Source organism: Rutidosis leptorrhynchoides, chromosome 5, assembly GCF_046630445.1.
Source record: "Rutidosis leptorrhynchoides isolate AG116_Rl617_1_P2 chromosome 5, CSIRO_AGI_Rlap_v1, whole genome shotgun sequence".
NCBI classification, from domain to species: Eukaryota; Viridiplantae; Streptophyta; class Magnoliopsida; order Asterales; family Asteraceae; genus Rutidosis; species Rutidosis leptorrhynchoides.
The window spans coordinates 365,618,307-365,640,272 of record NC_092337.1 but is presented as its reverse complement, the minus strand read 5'-3'; the positions used below and the strand labels follow the sequence as shown (position 1 = coordinate 365,640,272).

At 36.0% G+C, this 21,966-nt stretch overlaps 1 protein-coding gene across 1 annotated transcript in view; it reads right to left on the bottom strand.

Moving 5' to 3' along the window:
• Positions 1–530: 530 nt before the first annotated feature.
• Positions 531–21,966, bottom strand: part of LOC139849711 (rust resistance kinase Lr10-like) — a 48,739-nt gene continuing 27,303 nt past the window's right edge. The window contains 2 exon segments of the mRNA XM_071839343.1: positions 531–884; positions 887–1,638. Of these exon segments, the coding sequence (XP_071695444.1) occupies positions 531–884; positions 887–1,606 (1,074 nt within the window). The 5' untranslated portion in view covers positions 1,607–1,638.

The following is a 21,966-nucleotide window of genomic DNA, read 5'->3' as shown; positions in this document are numbered from 1 at the left end:
TAATGAAGTGTAAGAACAAAGATGATAATGGAGAAAGAAAGAAACACTTTGTAAGTGTGTGAAATGGTGCAAGTTTAATGCTTGCATTCATGAGTATTTATAGCCTAAAATCTCAATATAAAAATACATACTTTGTGTACCAAAATTGACTATATGTATACACCAAAATTGACTATCCATATCTATATTATTATTATTATTATAACAAACATGTCTGGTATTTAGTGTTATAATAGCTTGTTAGCATGTAAGAAGTAAGATCAAGCATCCAAAAGCTATTTGCCTATTTACATATACAGATTAAACGGTTTTTATGTTAAATCTTCATACTGTCTTAAATATGGTTTTATATTATTTGGAATTGGCAAATTACTCTTAAACTAATTAATAATTCCACCAACTTAAGTTACACCATCACAATAAAATTTAACATCATGAAACGTATAAGTATAATAACATTAAATTTTTTCATAATAGATGTAAATACAAAATACATTTCAAAATGCTAATTATGAACATTAATGATGTAATTAATCAGTAGACGAGGAAATCGGAGATAGAAAATCACCAGATTTTGATGGAGAAGTAAGATATGGTTTTGGGGGAATTTCCAATGATGCAAGGTCCCCATCTAACATTTCTAAAACCTTAGTTATTGTCGGGCGATTTAATGGATTTGTTTGTATACACCACAAGCCAACGATAATCATCTTCCTTACCATCTCATTTTCTTCGCCACCAATAATTCCATGTAGTCCAAGATGTTCTTCATCTACTTCAATCTTTTTGTATATCCAGTGAGGAAAATATATTTCACTTGTATGATCAACTTCAACCTCAATATTCTTTCTTCCTCCGATCATTTCCAGAACCATCATTCCATATAGCTATAGACATCCGCCTTATGAGAGACTTGTCCAAAACTTCTTGAAAAAAGTTCAGGTGCAATATACCCTGGTGTTCCTCTCAAATGGGACACTGATACCATGCTTCTATTCGCATGTGATAGCTTAGCAAGTCCGAAGTCAGATATCTTCGGACACATATCTCTGTCTAAAAGAATGTTGTGAGGCTTTATGTCGAAATGCAAGATACGCGTGTTACAGCCACTATGCAAGTACTCTAAGCCACGGGCAATTCCAATTGCTATGTGGTGCACCTTTTCCCACCCAAGTTGGGTATCACTTGAAGAATCATATATGAATTTTTCAAGGGATCCATTAGGCATGAACTCATAGATCAAAGCTCTTTGATGTCGATCACAACAAAATCCCACAAGAGTTACAATATTAACATGGCTAGTCCTGCCAACACTTGCTACTTCGTTAATAAAATCTTCACCATTGCCTTTTAATTCATTTAAAACCTTCACAGCCACAAGGATTCCGTTGCTTAATTCTCCTCTGTACACAGAACCAAAGCCCCCTTGTCCTAGTTTGACTTTAAAGGAGTTTGTCATCTTTTTAACTTGAGAATATTTGTACCTTTTGGGAGCCAAGAATTCATGATTCTTTAGAAAAATTTCTATATTGACATGATTTATTGTCTTCCTTCTTGATTTGAATTTCCTTATTATATAACGTAAGGTTATTACAATCATTATCATCACAACTCCTACGACAATCAGAACCCCCAAAACTGCATTAAAAATTAAATTGACAATTTTAAGCTATAATATTTATTATAAATTATAATTATAGAAGAATATTCAAATGAAACTAATTTTTAAGTTGAGATTCAAGGGACCAATCAGAGTGCGACACGTGCCGCAATAATCATATGTGATTGAAAAAAATTAAAAAAAAAAAAATTTCAAAAAAAAAAAATTTTTCAAAAAAAAAAAATTTTCAAAATTTTTTTACGAAATTTTTTTTTTCTATTTTTTTTCAATCACATGTGATTGGATTTGACATGCAGTAATTCACATGTGATTCTGCATGCCAATCACATGTGATTGTAAAACTCAATCACATGTGATTCTGTATATTAAATCTAATCACATGTGATTGAAAAAAAAATTCTATAAAATGACAAATAATGATGAATTTCAATAAATTTGTGCTAAAACCTTCAAACACCAAGTTTTTGATCAAAACTTGATCAAATAACCGAATTAAAGTCTGAAATTTTGAAGATATGATCACAAAACGCTAACAAACTTGATCAAATCATCGAATTAAAGTCTGTTTCCGATTGAAATTTGAAAAAAAGATTAAAAAAAATTTGAAATTCTTTTTTTCAATCACATGTGATTGGATTTGATTTGCAGAATCACATGTGATTGAGGTTTACAATCACATGTGATTGGGTTTTACAATCACATGTGATTAGATTTGACATGCTAAATTTTTTTTTCTAAAAAAACAAATTTATAAAAATTTAAAAAAAAAATTTAATTTTTTTTCAATCACATGTGATTGTCGCGCCACATGTCGCGCTCTGATTAGTCCGTTGGATTTCAAGCAAATTATTGGATTCAAGGGATTACAACTATATAATTATAATCATAATGGTAAGCGATATTTTAACAATTTATTGTTTCCAGTTATAAGAGCAACAGTAAATATGGTGTTTTTTGTTCCTACATCTAGAAAAGTACCTACTGAGTATCTGTAAATATGTTACTACCTGAAAAGAAGGAGCGGGACAGCGTATGTTACTGCATTAATTATCATAAAATAAAAAGCGAGCCAAGTGCGGATAATTAGTATTTTAGATAACTATGATGTATCATCCCACAAATGTATTAGAGAGCTAACAAATTCTAAGAGCAAGGAAAAATGAAACTGAGAGTTAGAGTTTCAGGGGATGCTAATCAGAAAGCTAAAAACAATTTTAAAGGAATGAATGCAATTAATTAATAATAATAATAATCATCAAAAAACCGGATCATAACAATCGTTGGATGGTCACGCTGAACTCGACTGGTGTATTTACGTTGGAATCGGTAAGAAAACACATTGATGGGAAATTATTATCGACTGATTTGTTACCCAATGTATGATACAAATGTATGCCCTTGAAAGTAAACGTTTATTTGTGGCATTCTAAACTGGATGCGCTTCCTTTACATTGGAATTTATCTTCTAAAGGTCTCGAGATTAACAACATAGTTTTCGATCTGTCAACATGACATTGAGCACCGTATAGGCACTTGCTATTCGAGTGTGTGGTGGCGCTTGACATATGGAGGAAAGTTAGAGTGTTGTTGGATTGATGTTTACCTTCACTACTACAAAAATAGGAAAAGAAACTCATTCTAGAAACCGGTTTCAAGAAAGGTTGATAAAACATGTTTTCAAAGTATTTAGGAACCGATTTTAAAAAGGTGCAAGTGAGGAACCTTATTTGTTCTATAAAAAACCGTATAGGAACATGTTTTCCTAAAGATCGGTTCCCATGTTTCGAGACCCGTTATTTTAAAAATCCGGTCTCATTTCTCCAAGAATTTTAGAATAGTTCTTCAATAACAACTGGGCGGGAAATGATTTTTTTTTTTTTTTTTTTTTAAATTTTTCAACTGAACACTTCATATATCTTCCGCTATCTTCCGTTGCTTTGGCCACTTTATTATTATATCACCACCTCTAGAACTTCAGGTAAATAAATTCAAACACTTTTATTTTCATCTTCGTGTCTATAATTAATGTCCATAAAGAATATTAGCACACCGGCATTTACTTACTGCAAAACTTGAACAAGATAAGATGAACAAGATATTCTTGTACGAGTCAATGGTTACATCCGTACAGTGGAATTTGACTCGGGTTAAAGAATTGAGTTCGTCAAAATTCGTGCGCACGTATGTGATCAGTGTTCCAACGGAGAAAGGTGAAAGATCAAGGATGTGTTGGTGTTGTCTCACGGGTGCCTTGATGGTTATGTCCACTGTTGAGTATGTAAAATTTAAACATAAGGAAAGGTGTTTACTTGAAGGCAAAGCTAAACTTGAGCAATTTGATCAACACGCGAAAAGAAAAGTTGTTTCCTTTTATCGTTTTGCGCTATAAATACAACCCTATGTAACCCATAACAATGTGCACGAAATTTATAAGAAAAAATCTTTGGTTTGCGTTCGTGGAGTAAACCTTCTCTGTGTCTTGGAGTTGAGATATAACCACGTTAAATCCAACATTGTTTATCTTTATTTATCGCTTTATGCCTTATTATTCGTTTATCGTTCGTGGGTGAGTGATTAGTTTAAATCACTTGTCTTGTTGAGACCTTCCGAATTCCTAACAAGTGGTATTAGAGCTTCAAGGTTTGAAGGTTAGGTTCGATGGTGAATTGAAAGCAAGAAAAACGATGTTGCTGAAGGTGGTGGGCTCGTGACCGCGAGACCTATGGTCGCAATCGCGAGATGTGCTCCTGCCAGAATTTTTTCAGTTGTTTCAAACGACGGGCTAGGGATTTATCTTGCAACATGTATCGAGACCAGATGACTCAGTTGGCAGCGATGAACTCATTGGTATGTATATGTATCCGGAAGAGTTGATCACATTGGAATTCGGGTAACTGTTATAAAAGTTATCATGCAATCGTATGCATCGTTGGTATGATGATGGTGGTTCTTTTTTCGCGAAGGGTTACGGAGTCAGATGTCGGGTCAACCGGTTCGTTGCGGAGAGATTTTTTGGGAGACCTGGGTAACGAATCTGACTTCTCGTTCCTCGCTATCCCGTGCAAAGGAACGATTGAGCTAAATTCGGATCTTCATGCGCAGCTAGGGAAGAAAATTTGTATCGGGTTCGTTAACCGTTTGATCGACTTGCATTTTGGTCTGTATGTAGAAGACACATGGCTCTACATGTGGTAAAGAGTTAGGGATGATCTTACTATTAGATCATGAGATATGATTTTTCGAATCTGAATAGTTTTTAGGGAGAACTTTTTGGGTTTGATGACGCGAGCGCGATATGGTTTTGTTTCGGAAACTTTAAGCGATACGAGCCTTTTTTCATAGATGTGGTTTTGTTATGGGAGCTCAGGAGGTTGATTTTTTCTCCCGGGTTAGAGCGTTTGAATAACGAACAAGATGCATCGAAATCGATAGTGGGAGTATCAGGAAAGTTTGATGCTTGCGGTTTGTAAACGGGATGACCAATGATGTTTGGTCAATATTCCAGGGTTTATGGAATATGCGGGCGGATTAGAGTTCCTAGTCACTAAGGAAATTGATTGTCGAAGGGTATCGGATAGAACACATTTGACGGTTTCTCGGGTATTGGTTGATGTTTCAACAAAGGGAGCGGTTTTTTCTTCGAGGGTGATCAATTAGAAGTCCTTATGTGACGATCGCTCCAAATCCATATGGACGAACACGTCATTCATTGATTTCATTGCGAGGTATTTGACCTCTATATGATACGTTTTGTAAACATTGCATTCTTTTGAAAAGGCACACCATAAATGAATATTTAAATCAAAGGTTTTCGACATCTGATGATTTCTACATATAGACAATCACCATAAATAATAGTTTACAATAGTACTTCCGTTGACAATGCAGTCAAAATAAGATACATGATGATGATTTGGTGAATGCAACGTTTCCTTGAAAAAATATGCCATGTAAGACTCCATGCACATAGCTTGTCTAACATATAATCAAACAGCGGAAGACTTCTGGGGAACCTGAGAATAAACATGCTAACAAGTGTCAACACAAAGGTTGGTGAGTTTATAGTTTTAATGTTTCGTATAATCTGTATATAAAGGTGGATCACAAGATTTCAGTTGTTTCATCCAGAAACGTTTATCAAAATATTCTACGAAATTGAGCACCCTGGTAACTAAACTTTAACGTATATATAATTTATACCCTTTGTATAATCATCTTAATAATACACGCAAACCAACGTGTACGCTTCTCAAATAGCATAAGTCCGTTAAAAGGCTAGTGCTCTAGCTCGGACGGGGATATCAAGCCCTATGGATCCATATACTACTACTCGCGCCCACCATTTCTTATAACCGGCAGTTACTAGTTACCAAAGCTAAGGGATTTTCGGTTCAAACTCAGTATAGAATTTAGTATGTACTTGTATCCATTGTTTAAAATAAATTGCATGTATTCTCAGCCCAAAAATATATATTGCAAAAGCATTTAAAAAGGGAGCAAATGAAACTCACCTTAGCAGCATATAAAGTCGTTCACCAAAATGTGATCGAAACTCGGATTACCAAATAATCGTAGATCTCAACCTAGAGAACATATGTTGGTCAATAAATGTCTATCAATCTAGGTCAGGTCATAGTGTATCACAATCCTAATGCTCGAGATCGACATACCAAAGTTATCCAATGTCGTTTCAAAAAGTCAATTTTGACAGTTGTTTAACAAAACGAGACGTACCTTATATAAGGATTCATTTACTCGGTTGGTAATATTCAAAAATCTGAATTATCAATCTCGTAAACGAGTTGTGTAAATCTTAATTGTAGATTCAAAAGCAATTTCAATTAACGTCAATCATAATTCAGTTGATCATATCTTTTAATCCGTTCATCAAAATTATTCGATATCTAAATGAAAAGTTATTGATTTTTCGCCAGCTTTCCAAAAACATGTATATCATATACTTTTTACCAGTAATATATGTATTTAATTCGTGATTCATTATAACTGTTTAACGACGAAATTTAGCATACAAGCATATATATATATATATATATATATATATATATATATATATATATATATATATATATATATATATATATATATATATATATATATATATATATATATATATATATATATATATATATATACTCGAGCACTAGACATGGATACACAATTAATATATAAAAGATAAAATATGAGTGCTTACGTATAAATATTGAGATTCAATATTGTAGGAAAGTACGTAGACGTAACGGAGATGATAAACACTAGATTTGATTCACAAATATACCCCCGAACATTACCCATAACCTCCTTGGCAATAACCCATAATTTCCTTAGCTCTATCCCGCTCAAAAACCCATTTTGAAGGTGACACGCTCATAACCTCGTCGTAGTATTTTAGGTATATATACTACTAATAATAATATTATAATAAGATTAATAATAATAATATTAATCTTAATAATAATAATAATAATAATAATAATAATAATAATAATAATAATAATAATAATAAATAATAATTCGGAGGAATGAACCGATCTTTTATAGTATGTGGCCTGCTACAGTACCTCATGCGATCGCATGAGTTTTCAGTGTTTTTGCCATGCGATCGCATGGCTGCCTTATCCGTTTTTGTTTGCTAGCTCGTCGACATCAAATAGTGTTTCACTGTAGCAAATATTGTTTACTGTAGCAAATAGTGTTTACTGTAGCAAATAGTGTTTTACTATAGCAATAGTGTTTAGAGAGAGAGAGAGAGAGCCTCACTCTGATTGCTACAGCTGCAAGGGAAACCGTTAGGGAGATCACTCTCGATCTCCCCTGGCCAACCGATGTTCAGCCGTTGATTTAAAGAGTCTGTCGTTGGTTGGTACGGCTGCCAGGAAAACTGTTGGGGGAAATCATGCTCGATCTCCCATAGCCAGTCGATGTTTAGTTATCGATTGCAATCATTTGGCAAGATTTATTTAATTGTTTATATATATATATATATATATATATATATATATATATATATATATATATATATATATATATATATATATATATATATATATATATGGGCAGGATCAATGGGAAAGTAACCAAACGGGGGGAAGCAAATTTTTTTTTTCATTTTTGTTTTTGGAATTTTTTTTCCGGCATCAAGATCACACGAAAATATGAACATTTAGAAAAGACACTTCGTGATGAATGTTATTATTTAGGTGGGAAAACGATCGACAAAAATAAGATTCAAGATAATATTGTTCGTGAAGAATATGAACGTTTTTTTTCATGTTTTGTGAAGTAAAATTTAGCCCGATTTAGAGTTTAGGGTTTAGGATTTAGGGTTTAGGGTTTGGTGTTTTGGATTTATTCCATAAACCCAAAACACCAAACCCTAAACCCTAAACTCTAAACCGTTCGTGTTAAAAACTCAATCTAAATCCTAAATCTAAACCCTAAACCCTAAATTTCTAAACCCTAATATATAAACCCTATAAACCCTAATATCTAAACCCTAATATCTAAACCCCAATAGCTAAAACCTCAACATACGCTCGAAAAACACGCTAATTGTTATATATTACTTCTTCGAGCGTGTTTCCGCCAATATAAAAACAGTTATCACAAAGTGTCTTTATTAAATGTTCATATTTTCGTCTCATCTATAATGTTCGTGAACAAAGTTTTTTCCAAAAACGAAAAAAAAATTTGCTTCCCCCCGCTTCCCCCCGATTGGTTACTCCCCGCTACACACACCTTGACTCACCTTGGTCTTGAACCCTGATTCAAATAAATTGGTGAATAATCATGTGCAACTAACCCTGTCAACTTACCTAATTGACACCGGAGAGGAGTCTCGAATCATGTAACGACCCGACTTTTTCTACTAGCTTTTATGCTTTGTATTTTAGCGAAACTGCGTATTTGTGCGTACTGTGTTACTTTATACTCTGGAAACTTGATATACATGGTTTACTTCCATTTATATGTTAAAACGTGCCTTAGAGTACGTAGGATACATAACTTGATCATTGGAAGCCTTTATAACCGTTAGTGTTATTTGACGTTTCGAATAAACCGCGAACTGCGCGCACGTTTAACTTTTGTCGTAATCGGAATATTATGACTGTGAAATATTAATTATTATTTTATAATAATAATTACCTGGGTTTTTGGATGCTTAATTACCCGTGGTAATTTAATTATACACAATAGTTAGTATTGTTGGACTTTCTACCTTGTTGGACTTAAGCCCACCATACACTAACTAGTGGCCCAATTAATTAGCCCAAATATTATTACTAGTGACCCATAATAAATAAAATAAATTAATTAATGAGTCATACAAGCATTTGGATAAGGATTATCCATATAGTTACATGGGATTCTAGCATAAGTACATGCTTTAGACAACCACTAACCAAAAAGCAAAATGGTGTCCCCCCCCCTCCATGTAAATCACGGCCAAGAGGCCATGCCAAGTCACCAATCCTTGTCATTTATTTTGCCTATAAATACTAGCCATTTACCTCTCATTTTACACTTGCTCTCATTTTGATTTTCACACACACTTGCTCTCTTCTTTCCTTCCTTTCTAGTATTCTTGTAAGCTTTCTTTTCTTCCTCTTTTTCTTTTCAAATTCGTGGCTCATCATCATCATTATATGGAGATCAAGTTCCTTTAACTTTGATCTTGGTTATATCTTGTTGAGTCAAACATGAATCCTTCAAGAACATGGAAGATTCAAGCTTTTTAGCTTTGAATCTTCACCAACTTTGTAGATCTATTTCTTTTATGCTTTATTCATGTTGTTTTGTTGAAAAGATTCAAACTTTTGTTTGTAATCTTCACGTATCTTCAAGATCCAAGCTTTATGCTTCAAGATCTTCAAGAACAATTAAGATGCAAGCTTTCTAGCTTGAATCTTCATATGTTTTTGTTAGATCTAAGTTCTTTTTGCTTTGATCTTGTTATTTTGTGATAAAGATTCAAACTTTCGTTCGTAATCTTCATGTATCTTCAAGATCCAAGCTTTATGCTTCAAGATCTTCAAGAACACTCAAAGGTTCAAGCTTTCTAGCTTTGTAACCTTGTAACTTATGTGAAATGGATCCAAGCTCTCTAGCTTAGGGTTCCATCACCTCATTTGACTTAGATTGTGTTTATACTTGGTTGATTGATGTAAAGTTTGTAGCTTTAGTTGTAATTGTGACTTGTAATTGTGTTAAGACTAAGGATATGACGTAACCTTGGTTCATCATCCATCTAAGACTCATGAATGAGTTGTATTCTTACTTGGTCTTAACATATTGTGTATTGATGGTGGAATCTTAGTCAAGGTGATGCTAAACCATCAACGAGTTGTACACTTGAAGCTACAAGCATCAAGGATGAGAACCGTGATGAGCATCAAGTACTAAGAACCCCACCGGAGCACATAACCTACTGTTTTTCGTATCTGATCAGACCACCTGGGCTACTGGAAAGTTGATTTTCAGTTAGTTCGTTTCGAGTAGATGATTTTCCATTTAGACCTCGTCTTAATCCGAGTTACGGTTTAGGATCTATGGCCTTCCGAAAGTCAATACTCCTTTGTAACGTTGTGCTGAAAATTCGGACCTACTCGCACTTAGACCGTCACCACGGTCAAACTAAGATGAGTTTGAGTCTAGAAATTGGTCAACAACTAGAGGACTCCCATACGGAGCCATGACCACTGATTTTGTGTCTTTTTGATTGACGTAGAGGTCGTAGCAGCTGATCCAATTCAGCCTATTGTTTTGACCACTATACTTGATTAACTTACTTAGCTTTTATGATGATGAATGATGATGATGATGACACTTAAACTATTTTATGCACTATTAGAACTTATAAAGACAACCTACTGACCTAGTAACCTTTGATTTAGGTTGACGACCTTTCGGACCGACTTATTACTTGCACACTTTCGTATCAACTTGTATTGCTTATTCACTGTGAGTTATAGCATCCCTTTTTATAACTTTTTTTCTATTTATACGTTTTACATGCTAGGCACGAGTACTTAAAATTTATATGTGTGTGGGTTATACAACGGCATAAATATTCCCCTTAGCACGGTAACATTTAACTATTGATTTTTGAACCCGTAGACGCGAATATTAAGGTATGGATCCATAGGGCTTGACATCCCCACTCGGGCTAGTCGCGCTAGCATTTAACGGGTGTTTAATATTTCGAGGACATTTGCACTCGCCAGGTGTACTTTTAGGGGGTGATATATATACGTTAAGTCTAGTTACCATGTGCCCACGGTTTTACATATACTTTTCATACTGTTTTGATATGCTGTTTGCAGCACTAAAATCTCGTGGCCTATCTTACATTACTGTTACAACTTAAACTATAGCTCACCAACATTCGTGTTGACTTTTTAAGCGTGTATTTCTCAGGTGCTTAGAGGTTTATTGCTTCCGCTGTTAGACTTGCTGTCATGCTGTTACTGAATTGCTATTAAGGACCTGCTGTATTAGATATCCGCTGCATTACTAGAGATGTCTCAATCATGGAACTTTTCTTTTGCATTCGTAGTTTATGTTAATTTCAAACAATGGTTTTGTAATGACCTTAGGGTCAAATAATTATGTTTATGCTCCTATTCATAGGATGCACGCTATCTTTTGTAAAACGTTATCTTTTTATGAATGCAAACTGATTTTCAAACAGCATATAGTGTTTGACCTTGTGATGATCCTGTTGTTGATGATCCGTACACGATGGTTTTGTACGGGGCGTCACAGTTGGTATCAGAGCATTGGTTGTAGGGAATTAGGTTGCATTAGTGAGTCTAAGACCGACCTGAGTAGGAGTCACTAATAGGACTAATCTACAACTTGCTAGTTTACTTGTTTCTGCGAACTTACTGCATGCTTTTGTCTACTTTTACTGATCTTACTGCATGCTATTGCTTATCCTTACTGCCATGCGAACTTGCTGTATGCTTATTTCCGCTATTGCATGATTACTATCTGCTTTCGCATGTTATTTCTATTTAGCACTGTTGTTATTTCCATGCTATGTTGCTGTAGTGCCTAATACGTGCTTGCTTTATGACTTACTGACATGAAAAAGTTATTTTTCCTTGTTCAGATGTCGGATGTTCCACCTGTCATCATTTTGGGCAGCGATTCAGACTCATCAGCCACCCCTCCTGCCACTGTTGCCGATCCTCTGATCCCGTCGGCGACACCCTCCATTGACCTTGGCACTTCATCCTCCGGAACCAGCAGCCAGTGGTTACCTTAGACGGAGCCCAGGACCCTCCGGAGATTCCAGCTCCACTTGCCCCAGGACCTCAGGAGCCATAGCCCCGCCCCAGCGAGGTTGTGATTCCCGCGGAATTTGGGGAAGGTCCGTTCCATAACCGGTACCGCCATTGGTGCTGACGCGCTCCTGATGGACGTCTCGTGCCGATTCTGCCCGGCAGATACCGATAGATGATGGCCGCCCGAGGAGAGCCAGTACAGCCACCCGTTCAGCCACCCCCAGCTGATTCGTCATCCGACGACTCATCCACAGACGACTCTAGTGACGATGACTCCGACGAGGAGGACCCTGATGATGCACCTGTACAGCCACCCTCCACCCCGCCGAAGAAGCGGTACCGTTTCGATGGCACCGTTATTCCGGGGATCAACGGAGGTCGAGCGTTCACTGACGCACATGGTCAGCATCGTAGGGTTACTGCCCGTAAGCGGGTCGTGCTTTACCCTGCTGATCCTTTCGTGCGTAAGCCATACCGCTATGCAGCATCTACTTCTGGTGCTGGACCATCTGCACCACCTGCACCAGCAGCACCGCCAGCCCCGCCAGCCCCTCCCTCTAACGAGGAACTGACGAGGGAAGTGGAGATCCTCCATGCTCGGGTAACTGAGCTCGAGGACCAGATGTCCCACGTAATGGACATCCTTTACCCACCGTCACCATAGGGCATTTGTAGTAGATTTCATTATGCAATCTCATTGTAGTTTCATGTTTTCCTTATGTAATGTACGAACTTATGCTAATGTATGCAACTCTTTATTAATGAAATGGAACTTTGTATCGTTTAATTCTTGCACAGCATTCTATTCTACTGTATGTTGGTTTTGCGGTATTTATATCTAGTTGCGTTACTTAATTAACATGCTATGTGCTGGTGGTTATATACTATATTATTATATATTGAATGCTGAATTTTGACTTAAGTCAAAACTTTTGTGGCAAAGGACAATGGTAAACGTACGAGTAGCACCCACAGCAGCCCAAATCGAAGAAATGATTGCGGAATAAGTGCCGCAGCCTTAGCAAATGCTATACCCCCAGCCCTACCGGTTAACCAGAACATCCAGAACAGTTGCACTTACAAAGAGTTTCAAAGCTGCAAGCCCCACAACTTTAGTGGTACTGAGGGACCGGTAGGTCTGACTAGGTGGTTTGAGAAACTAGAAGCTGTTTTCCGCGTCAGCAACTGCTCAGAGGCGAACAAGACCAAGTATGCTTCATGTACGCTAGCCGACGGCGCCCTGACCTGGTGGAACAATTTGGCTCAAGTAAAGGGTATTGATGAGGCTTACGCCATCATGTGGGAAGAATTCAAGGGAGCCTTGATCGAAGAGTACTGCCCCAGGGTAGAAATAGGCTGAGTTCTGGGAGTTGAAGGTTGTGGGAAACGACCTTGACAGTTACAACCGTAGGTATCTGGAATTAGCGCTGATGTGTCCCACGATGGTGACACCGCAATTTAAGAGAATGGAGCGATACTTGTGGGGACTCCCCAAGTCCATTCAAGGGAATGTCACCTCTTCTAAGCTACCCAACGTCCCGGAAGCTATGCGCATGGCGCATACCCTTATGAACCAAATTGTCAGCAAAGAACCGGAAAAGGCTAGATCCGAATCGGGAGCCAGTGGAGAGAAGCGTAAGTGGGACTACAACAACAAGAGGAGAACATATGATCAAACCCCCGCTAAGAGGCCTAACGATGGAAGGAACCCCAACCCAAACACTAGCTCGAATCCCAACTACAAGGGCACTCTACCGCAGTGCAAGAGGTGCTTCAAGCACCATACCGGGTACTGTAATGCGGTGTGTGAAAAGTGCAACAGGATCGGACATGTTGGTAAGAATTGCAAGATTCCCATCCCAGCTGCAAGGACAAACTAAAATGGGCCAAGGAAATGTTATGAGTGTGGACAACAGGGTCATTTCAGGAATGAGTGCCCCAACAAGCGAAAGGATGGCGGACCACCGCGTGGAAGAGCTTTCAATGTGAACACAAGGGATGCCCGCGAGAACCCCGACTTAGTTACAGGTATATTCACTATCAACAATCTATTAGCGTCTGTCCTATTTGATACTGGTACTGATAGAGGCTATATTTGTAGACACTTTTGCTCTAAGATAGATTGGTCATTAGTGCCTTTAGAGGAGAATATGCTAGTAGAAGTAGCCAATGGGAGACTTGAAAAAGTTGACCAGATTGGCCGAGGAGCTATTATCAACATAGCTGGCGTGGACTTTGAAATTGACTTAATACCTATTAAGTTGGGGAGTTTTGACGTAATTGTCGGTATGGATTGGTTGACCAAAGTAAAGGCCGACATTATCTGTGGAGATAAAGCTCTTCGTATACCACAAGGAGATGGTGAGCCACTGATTATTTACGGAGAGAGATGTAACTCGAAGCTGAACCTCATTAGTTGTATGAAAGCGCAGAAGATCATGAAGAAAGGACGACTTGCTGTTTTAGCACACGTAAAGGCTTTAGAATCAGAGGAGAAGAGTGTGAATCGTGAATGAATTCCCCGACGTCTTTCCGGAAGAACTACCTGGATTACCGCCACCGAGAGCTGTGGAGTTTCAAATCGATCTAGTGCCAGGAGCTGCTCCCGTAGCTCGCCCACCTTATCGACTAGCACCTTCAGAACTGCAAGAATTACAGAGTCAACTGCAGGAATTGCTCGACCGAGGGTTTATCCAACCGAGCTCGTCGCCTTGGGGCGCGCCTGTTTTATTTGTGAAGAAGAAGGACGAATCTTTCCGTATGTGTATCGACTACCGCGAACTCAACAAATTGACGATCAAGAATCGATATCCTCTTCCCCGAATTGACGATCTTTTTGATCAGTTATAAGGATTACGTGTTTACTCTAAGATCGATTTGCGATCCAGTTATCACCAGTTGAGGGTGAAGGAGAGTGACATGATGAAGACTGCGTTTAGAACCCGCTATGGTCATTACTTCGGACTAACAAACGCACCCGCTATGTTCATGGATCTCATGAATCGTGTCTGCAAGCCATACCTGGATAAGTTCATTATCGTCTTCATAGATGATATCCTCATCTACTCCAATAGCGAAGAAGAACATGAGCATCATCTCCGACTAGTGCTTGAACTCTATAGACAAGAGCAACTTTATGCAAAATTCTCCAAGTGTGAATTTTGGCTGAAGGAAGTCCAATTTCTGGGTCATGTTGTGAGCGACCAGGGTATCAAAGTTGATCCCACAAAGATCGAGGCTATCAGCAAGTGGGAAACCCCCACTACTCCGACTCACATCCATCAATTTCTAGGTCTTTCCAGTTATTACCGAAGATTCATCGAAGGTTTTTCGTTGATTTCGCGTCCTTTGACCGTATTGACTCACAAAGGGAAGAAGTTTGTTTGGGAAAAAGAACAAGAAGCAGCATTCCAAACCCTGAAACAAAAACTATCCACTGCACCTATCTTATCGCTTCCTGAAGGCAATGACGACTTTGTTGTATACTGCGATGCTTCGAAGAATGGTTTTGGTTGCGTATTGATGCAAAGAACGAAGGTCATTGCTTATGCTTCTCGTCAACTTAAGATCCACGAGCAAAACTACATTACTCATGATCTTGAACTTGGAGCTGTTGTCTTCGCATTGAAGTTGTGGAGACACTATCTTTATGGAACCAAGAGTACTATCTTCACCGATCACAAAAGCCTCCAGCACATATTCGACCAGAAACACCTGAATATGAGGCAACGACGATGGATTGAGACAATGAACGACTATAATTGTGAACTCCGTTACCATCCTGGCAAGGCCAATGTTATAGCAGATGCTCTGAGCCGAAAGGGGAGAACGGTACCTCTTCGTGTTCGGGCTCTGAACATCACCATTCATTCGAACCTCTACAGTCAGATTCGAGTAGCCCAAGAAGAGGCTCTCAAAGAGGAGAACATATCTAGTGAATACCTGAACATTCTCTTCTCTAAATTCGTGGTTAAGGAGTCTGGACTCCGATGCTATGCCGGAAGAATTTGGGTACCTCGTTATGGAGATTTACGAAGCCTTATACTTGATGAAGCCCACAAGTTGAGATATTCGATTCATCCAGGAGCCAGAAAAATGTACCACGACCTTAAAGAACAGTATTGGTGGCCAAACCTTAAGAAGGATGTTGCAACTTATGTTGGGAGGTGTTTGACCTGTTCTAAGGTTAAGGCTGAACATCAGAGGCTATCTGGATTACTTCAACAACCGGAAATCCCGCAATGGAAGAGGGAAGGGATTACGATGGATTTCATCACGAAGCTACCAAAGACGGTAGGCGGATACGATACAAACTGGGTTATCGTTGACCGTCTTACCAAATCTGATCATTTCCTAGCGATGAAACAAACTGATACAATGGAGAGACTTGCTCAACTGTACATTAAAGAAATTGTATCTCATTATGGTGTACCTTTATCAATCATCTCAGATCGCGATCCCCGTTTTGCTTCAAGATTCTGGCGTTCTTTGCAAGAAGCCTTGGGAACCCGCCTCAACATGAGCACTGCATATCACCCACAAACCGACGGTAAGATCGAACGAACGATTCAAACTTTGGAGGACATGTTGTGTGCCTGCGTTATTGACTTCGAAAAGTCTTGGGAAAGACATTTGCCGTTAGCCGAATTCTCTTACAACAACAGTTATCATTCGAGTATTAATGCCGCACCTTTTGAAGCATTGTATGGCCGAAAGTGCCGTTCTCCTATTTGTTGGGCCGAGTTAGGCGAAGTGCAAATCACCGGACTCGAGATAGTCCATGAAACGATGGAGAAGATTTCTCAGATTCAAGCGAGACTTAAGACGGCCCGTGATCGCCAAAAGAGTTATGCTGATCTTAAATGTAATGACTTCGAATTTAACGTAGGTGACCGTGTGATGTTGAAGGTCGCACCTTGGAAGGGTGTAATTCGCTTTGAAAAGCGCGGAAAGTTAAACCCACGATACATTGTGTGATGACCCGGGAATTTCCGACCAAATTTAAACTTAATCTTTATATGATTTCGACACGATAAGCAAAGTCTATTAAACCGAATCTCAAATTGTTAGGAGTTATTATTCATAAATGTATTTGACCTTCGACTATCTTCGACGATTCACGAACAACTAATTATAAATAGATGTATTTATAGATAAAAGAATTTGAATCATTTAATTTGTTATATTATTATTAATATTTCTAATAATATTGCTATCATTGTTAATATCACCATTATTATAGCTAGTAGTAAAATTTTAATTTTAGTTATTATTATGATTATTATTCTTATTATTACTAAAAATTGTCAATTTTATTTTAAAATCATATTATCACTGTTTTTATTAATTTTATCATTATTAATATTTTAATATTATTATTATCATTAATTCTATTTATTATTATTATTAGTAAGTATTTGATTATTATATTTATAATTATTAATGACTAATATTATATATAAAAATATGAACTTAGTTAATATTATAGATCCATTTAAGTTCACTATCATACTGTATCCATTTTTGTTTTCTTGTCTGGAATCAAACTTTTACTTACTCTAAGACAATCATGAATTCACAAATTCTGTTAGACATACATTTCAACTTTATTTTTTTTCCATTGATCTCCTATTTGACCTGTGATACTTTTGACAACACATACATATAAATAAATCAATAAAATCCATCATCCATTTTTTTTATATAATTATATATATACTAAATCAAACATCATCACCAAATCCATACGATAACTTCTACTTCCTTTTTTTTCAAACCAACCAAGAAACTCCACTTGCAACCTGGCGCAACTTTTGTCTTTGTTAGATTTCCATCAGAACCTCAACAAAACCGCCACCCATTTGCTTTGTAAACCACCTGCAACTCATCTTGTTCGCTGCTGCTCGTTACAATCTTATATCATACCTGCCGCACGATTTCTTTTAGCTCTAAAACCCATTGTGATAAACTGCTGCTATGAGCAGCCACAAACCACCACCACCTAATACAAACCCGTTTAATTACCACCACTTTGAAACCCACGAAACCTACTGTTAATGCACATACTCGTTTCAGCTGCTGCGGCTACTATATCTCATGTCTCACTACAACTGCTACACCAGCTGCTGCTGCTATGCAGGCCATATGATGTTTCTGCTTGCAATCGAATCCTCATCATAACCATTATCGGTTACTACTACAACTTTTGCTGCAACTCTGGTAAGACCCAACAAAACCTTTGATTTAAGCATATAACAAAACACACACATATATATATAGATATAAAAGAGTAAAAGTAAGATTTATAGATATATAAGGTTTCATGTAAACTAATTAAAATGAATGGATACAAATACATGATATATTACCTTCATCTATGATACAAAGATCGACTACAAAGGAGATTTTACACATATTCTCAATACAATGAAACCACAATCAAATCAATATGAGTTAGTCTACAAGCTAATCCCATAACCTTTTAACATGTGAAAACAGTGAGCAACTCCAAAATCAAATAGACTTTAACTGTTAAATATACATCAAATTAAACTGTATTGTGAGAGAAATCAAAACTTATCATATAAAGCTATATACCTGTTTTGACTGATCAGAAATTGGTTAATCCTCCTGATGAATCAATATCGACCATACCTATGCATACGGAGGAGATTCTTGTGAACATATCACGACTCAAACAACACCCTGTAAAATAACCATTTTCAGACCTGCAAATCCTATATTACTGCTGCACGTTTGTTACTTTTATTTAGGGTTCTGTTCAATCAAACCTTTCAACCAATCATCATCATCATCACCTATTTTAAAATATCACAATTCATCATCATCATTTAAAACTCTCCTACAGCTACTGTTAGTTTTAGATTCAATTAAGAAAATACAGGAAATTATTAGTAAAATGAAGAAATTAAAACAATATTAAAGAAACAAATTACCTAAATCACCAAGTAACGAATCGATCGACTATTGAAGGTTGATGTTCAACGAGGATAACGAAGACTGATGACGATGTTGAACGAGGTTAATGACAAATCAATAACTTGCGATTCATCGACGGATGTTACTGTATTAATCTGTTGATGATGAAGATAGTTATTGATCGATTATGTGATGATGAAATTTTTTTTTCTTTCTCTCCTTCTCTCTACAAATGAATCTTGATCTCGATCTGAATTGGGGAAAAACCAGCAGAATACGCGTACTTATTATGTATAATTATTGTAATTATAATTATTATAATTAATATTATTATTAGATTATTTTTATTATTATTATTATTATTATTATTATTATTATTATTATTATTATTATTATTATTATTATGATCGATGTATTATTATTATTAATATTATTATTGTTATTATTAGTGTTAAAAATTATTAATATTAATATATGTATATGTAATATAATCATTATTATTATCATTATAAGTATTAATAATATTATTAGTAGTAAACTTAAAATTTTTAGTATTATTATTATTAACGTAAATATCATTCTTAACAATGTCATTATTATTATTAGCATTATTATTATTAGCATTAACATTTAGATTATAACAATATATATATATATATATATATATATATATATATATATATATATATATATATATATATATATATATATATATATATATATATATATAAATGTATGGATTTAAAAACTATGGATAAATTATAATTTAAGTAAATTACTAATTATTAATATTATTATTAATAAAGTTATCATTATAACTATTAGTGCAGCATTTTATTTACCAAAAACTATTTTTTAAATAGATACTTATTACATATATTATAATTATATTAATATTTCTTATAACCATATAAATCAAACCTACAAAGATTATTTATTTGAATAAGTACAAATAACAAAACTATTGATTTTAAATTAACACTAAACAATAACGTATATAAATAAATATGGATGTATTAATACACTATGTAAATACTAAACCATTTCGAATATAAACACAAATTAATTATATAATATATAAATTATGATATAATAATAAATTTGCTCGATTATGAATATAAGTTTTAATAGATATACAATTGATATAGGTTCGTGAATCCTAGGGCAACCCTACTCTTGTTCAATGTTGTCATATGTATTTTTGCTACAAAATACAATACAGTGAGTTTCATTTGATTCCCTTTTTACTCATTACATTTTTGAGCTGAGAATACATGCAAATGCTTTATTAACTGTTTTACAATATTTATATGCGTGAGTTTCATTTGCTCCCTTTTTAAATGCTTTTGCAATATATATTTTTGGGACTGAGAATACATGCGCTGCTTTTATAACTGTTTTACAAAATAGACACAAGTAATCGAAACTACATTCTATGGTTGGATTATTAAACCGAATATGCCCCTTTTTATTAAGTCTGGTAATCTAAGAATTAGGGAACAGACACCCTAATTGACGCGAATCCTAAAGATAGATCTATCGGGCCCAACAAGCCCCATCCAAAGTACCGGATGCTTTAGTACTTCGAAATTTATATCATGTCCGAAGGAGGATCCTGGAATGATGGGGATATTCTTATATGCATATTGTGAATGTCGGTTACCAGGTGTTCAATCCATATGAATGATATTTTTGTCTCTATGCATGGGACTTATGTTTATGAGAAATGGAAATATGAAATCTTGTGGTCTATTAAAATTATGAAATGATTGTTTACGATAACTAATGAACTCACAAACCTTTTGGTTGACACTTGAAAGCATGTTTATTCTCAGGTACGAAAGAAGTCTTCCGCTGTACAATTGCTCATTTAAAAGATATTACTTGGGGTCATTCATGACATATTTCAAAAGACGTTGCATTCAAGTCGTCGAGTTCATCAAGATTATTATTTAGTCAATTATAGTTGAATATATTATTAAATGATTTGCATGTCATGAATTTTCGATATAAAGCAAGTTTGTCTTTTAAAAATGAATGCAATGTTTGTAAAATGTATCATATAGAGGTCAAGTACCTCGCGATGTAACCAACTATTGGGAATCAGTTGTAATCGATATGGACTTTGTCCGGATGGATTAGGACGGGTCCTTTCAGTTGGTATCAGAGCCGTGGTCGTAGCGAACTAGGTCTTGCATTAGTGTGTCTAACTAGGAGTTGTTAGGATACATAAGTGAGTCTGGACTTCGACTTAATAGTTGTTAGGTTACTTTAAAGAGTCTGGACTTGAATCTGGTCTGCATGTCAAAAGTTTTGTTTATCATTTCGTGTCGAAAAATTACCTGCTTATCATTCTTAGAGAATCACTTGCTTATCATTCTTAGTCTAGACACGTTTTACTGCATTGATTGCATGAATAGTGTAAAGATAAAATTCATATCTTAGCGTATCTGCTACTTCATATCTTAGCGTATCTGTTACTGTAACTTTGTGTGACATATTCCGTAAATTCCACCGTAACTTATGGGATTTTAGTATTATATATGTATATGTAAATGTAAATTATGTATTGCAGGGTACTAATTTACATCTTATAATCCACTTCTTATCGAAAATCCTTCATCAGATTGTACAAGATGAATCCCTCAACCAGTTCGAGTCCCTCAGATTTCGATAACTATTCCGATAGTTATTCCGACAGCTATTCCGACATGGATATTCACCTAAGCTCCGGAAGCAATGTCACCAGAATGAATCAATCAATCAGCCATCTCTAATTCATCTGATGCATTCGTAGTCGACTTAATTAATGGAAACGCGCAGAAGGCAATCCCTCCCACCAACCGAATTCACCTCTTGACACTGAACCTGAAGCGTTTACCGGCGAACTTGTTTGAGACACCATTTTCAGTCTTATTTCCAGAGTAACTCGACAAGATTATATTCTATCCACAATTCTGAACCTTATTCATCTGCTTGTTCCGACCGACAATCATCTTGGAATAATAGGAGAAGTCAACGAACTTCGCGCTCGAGTAATCAATCTGGAGAATATGGTACAAAATGTACCAGCTTCAGCAACATCATCGGCACCAACAG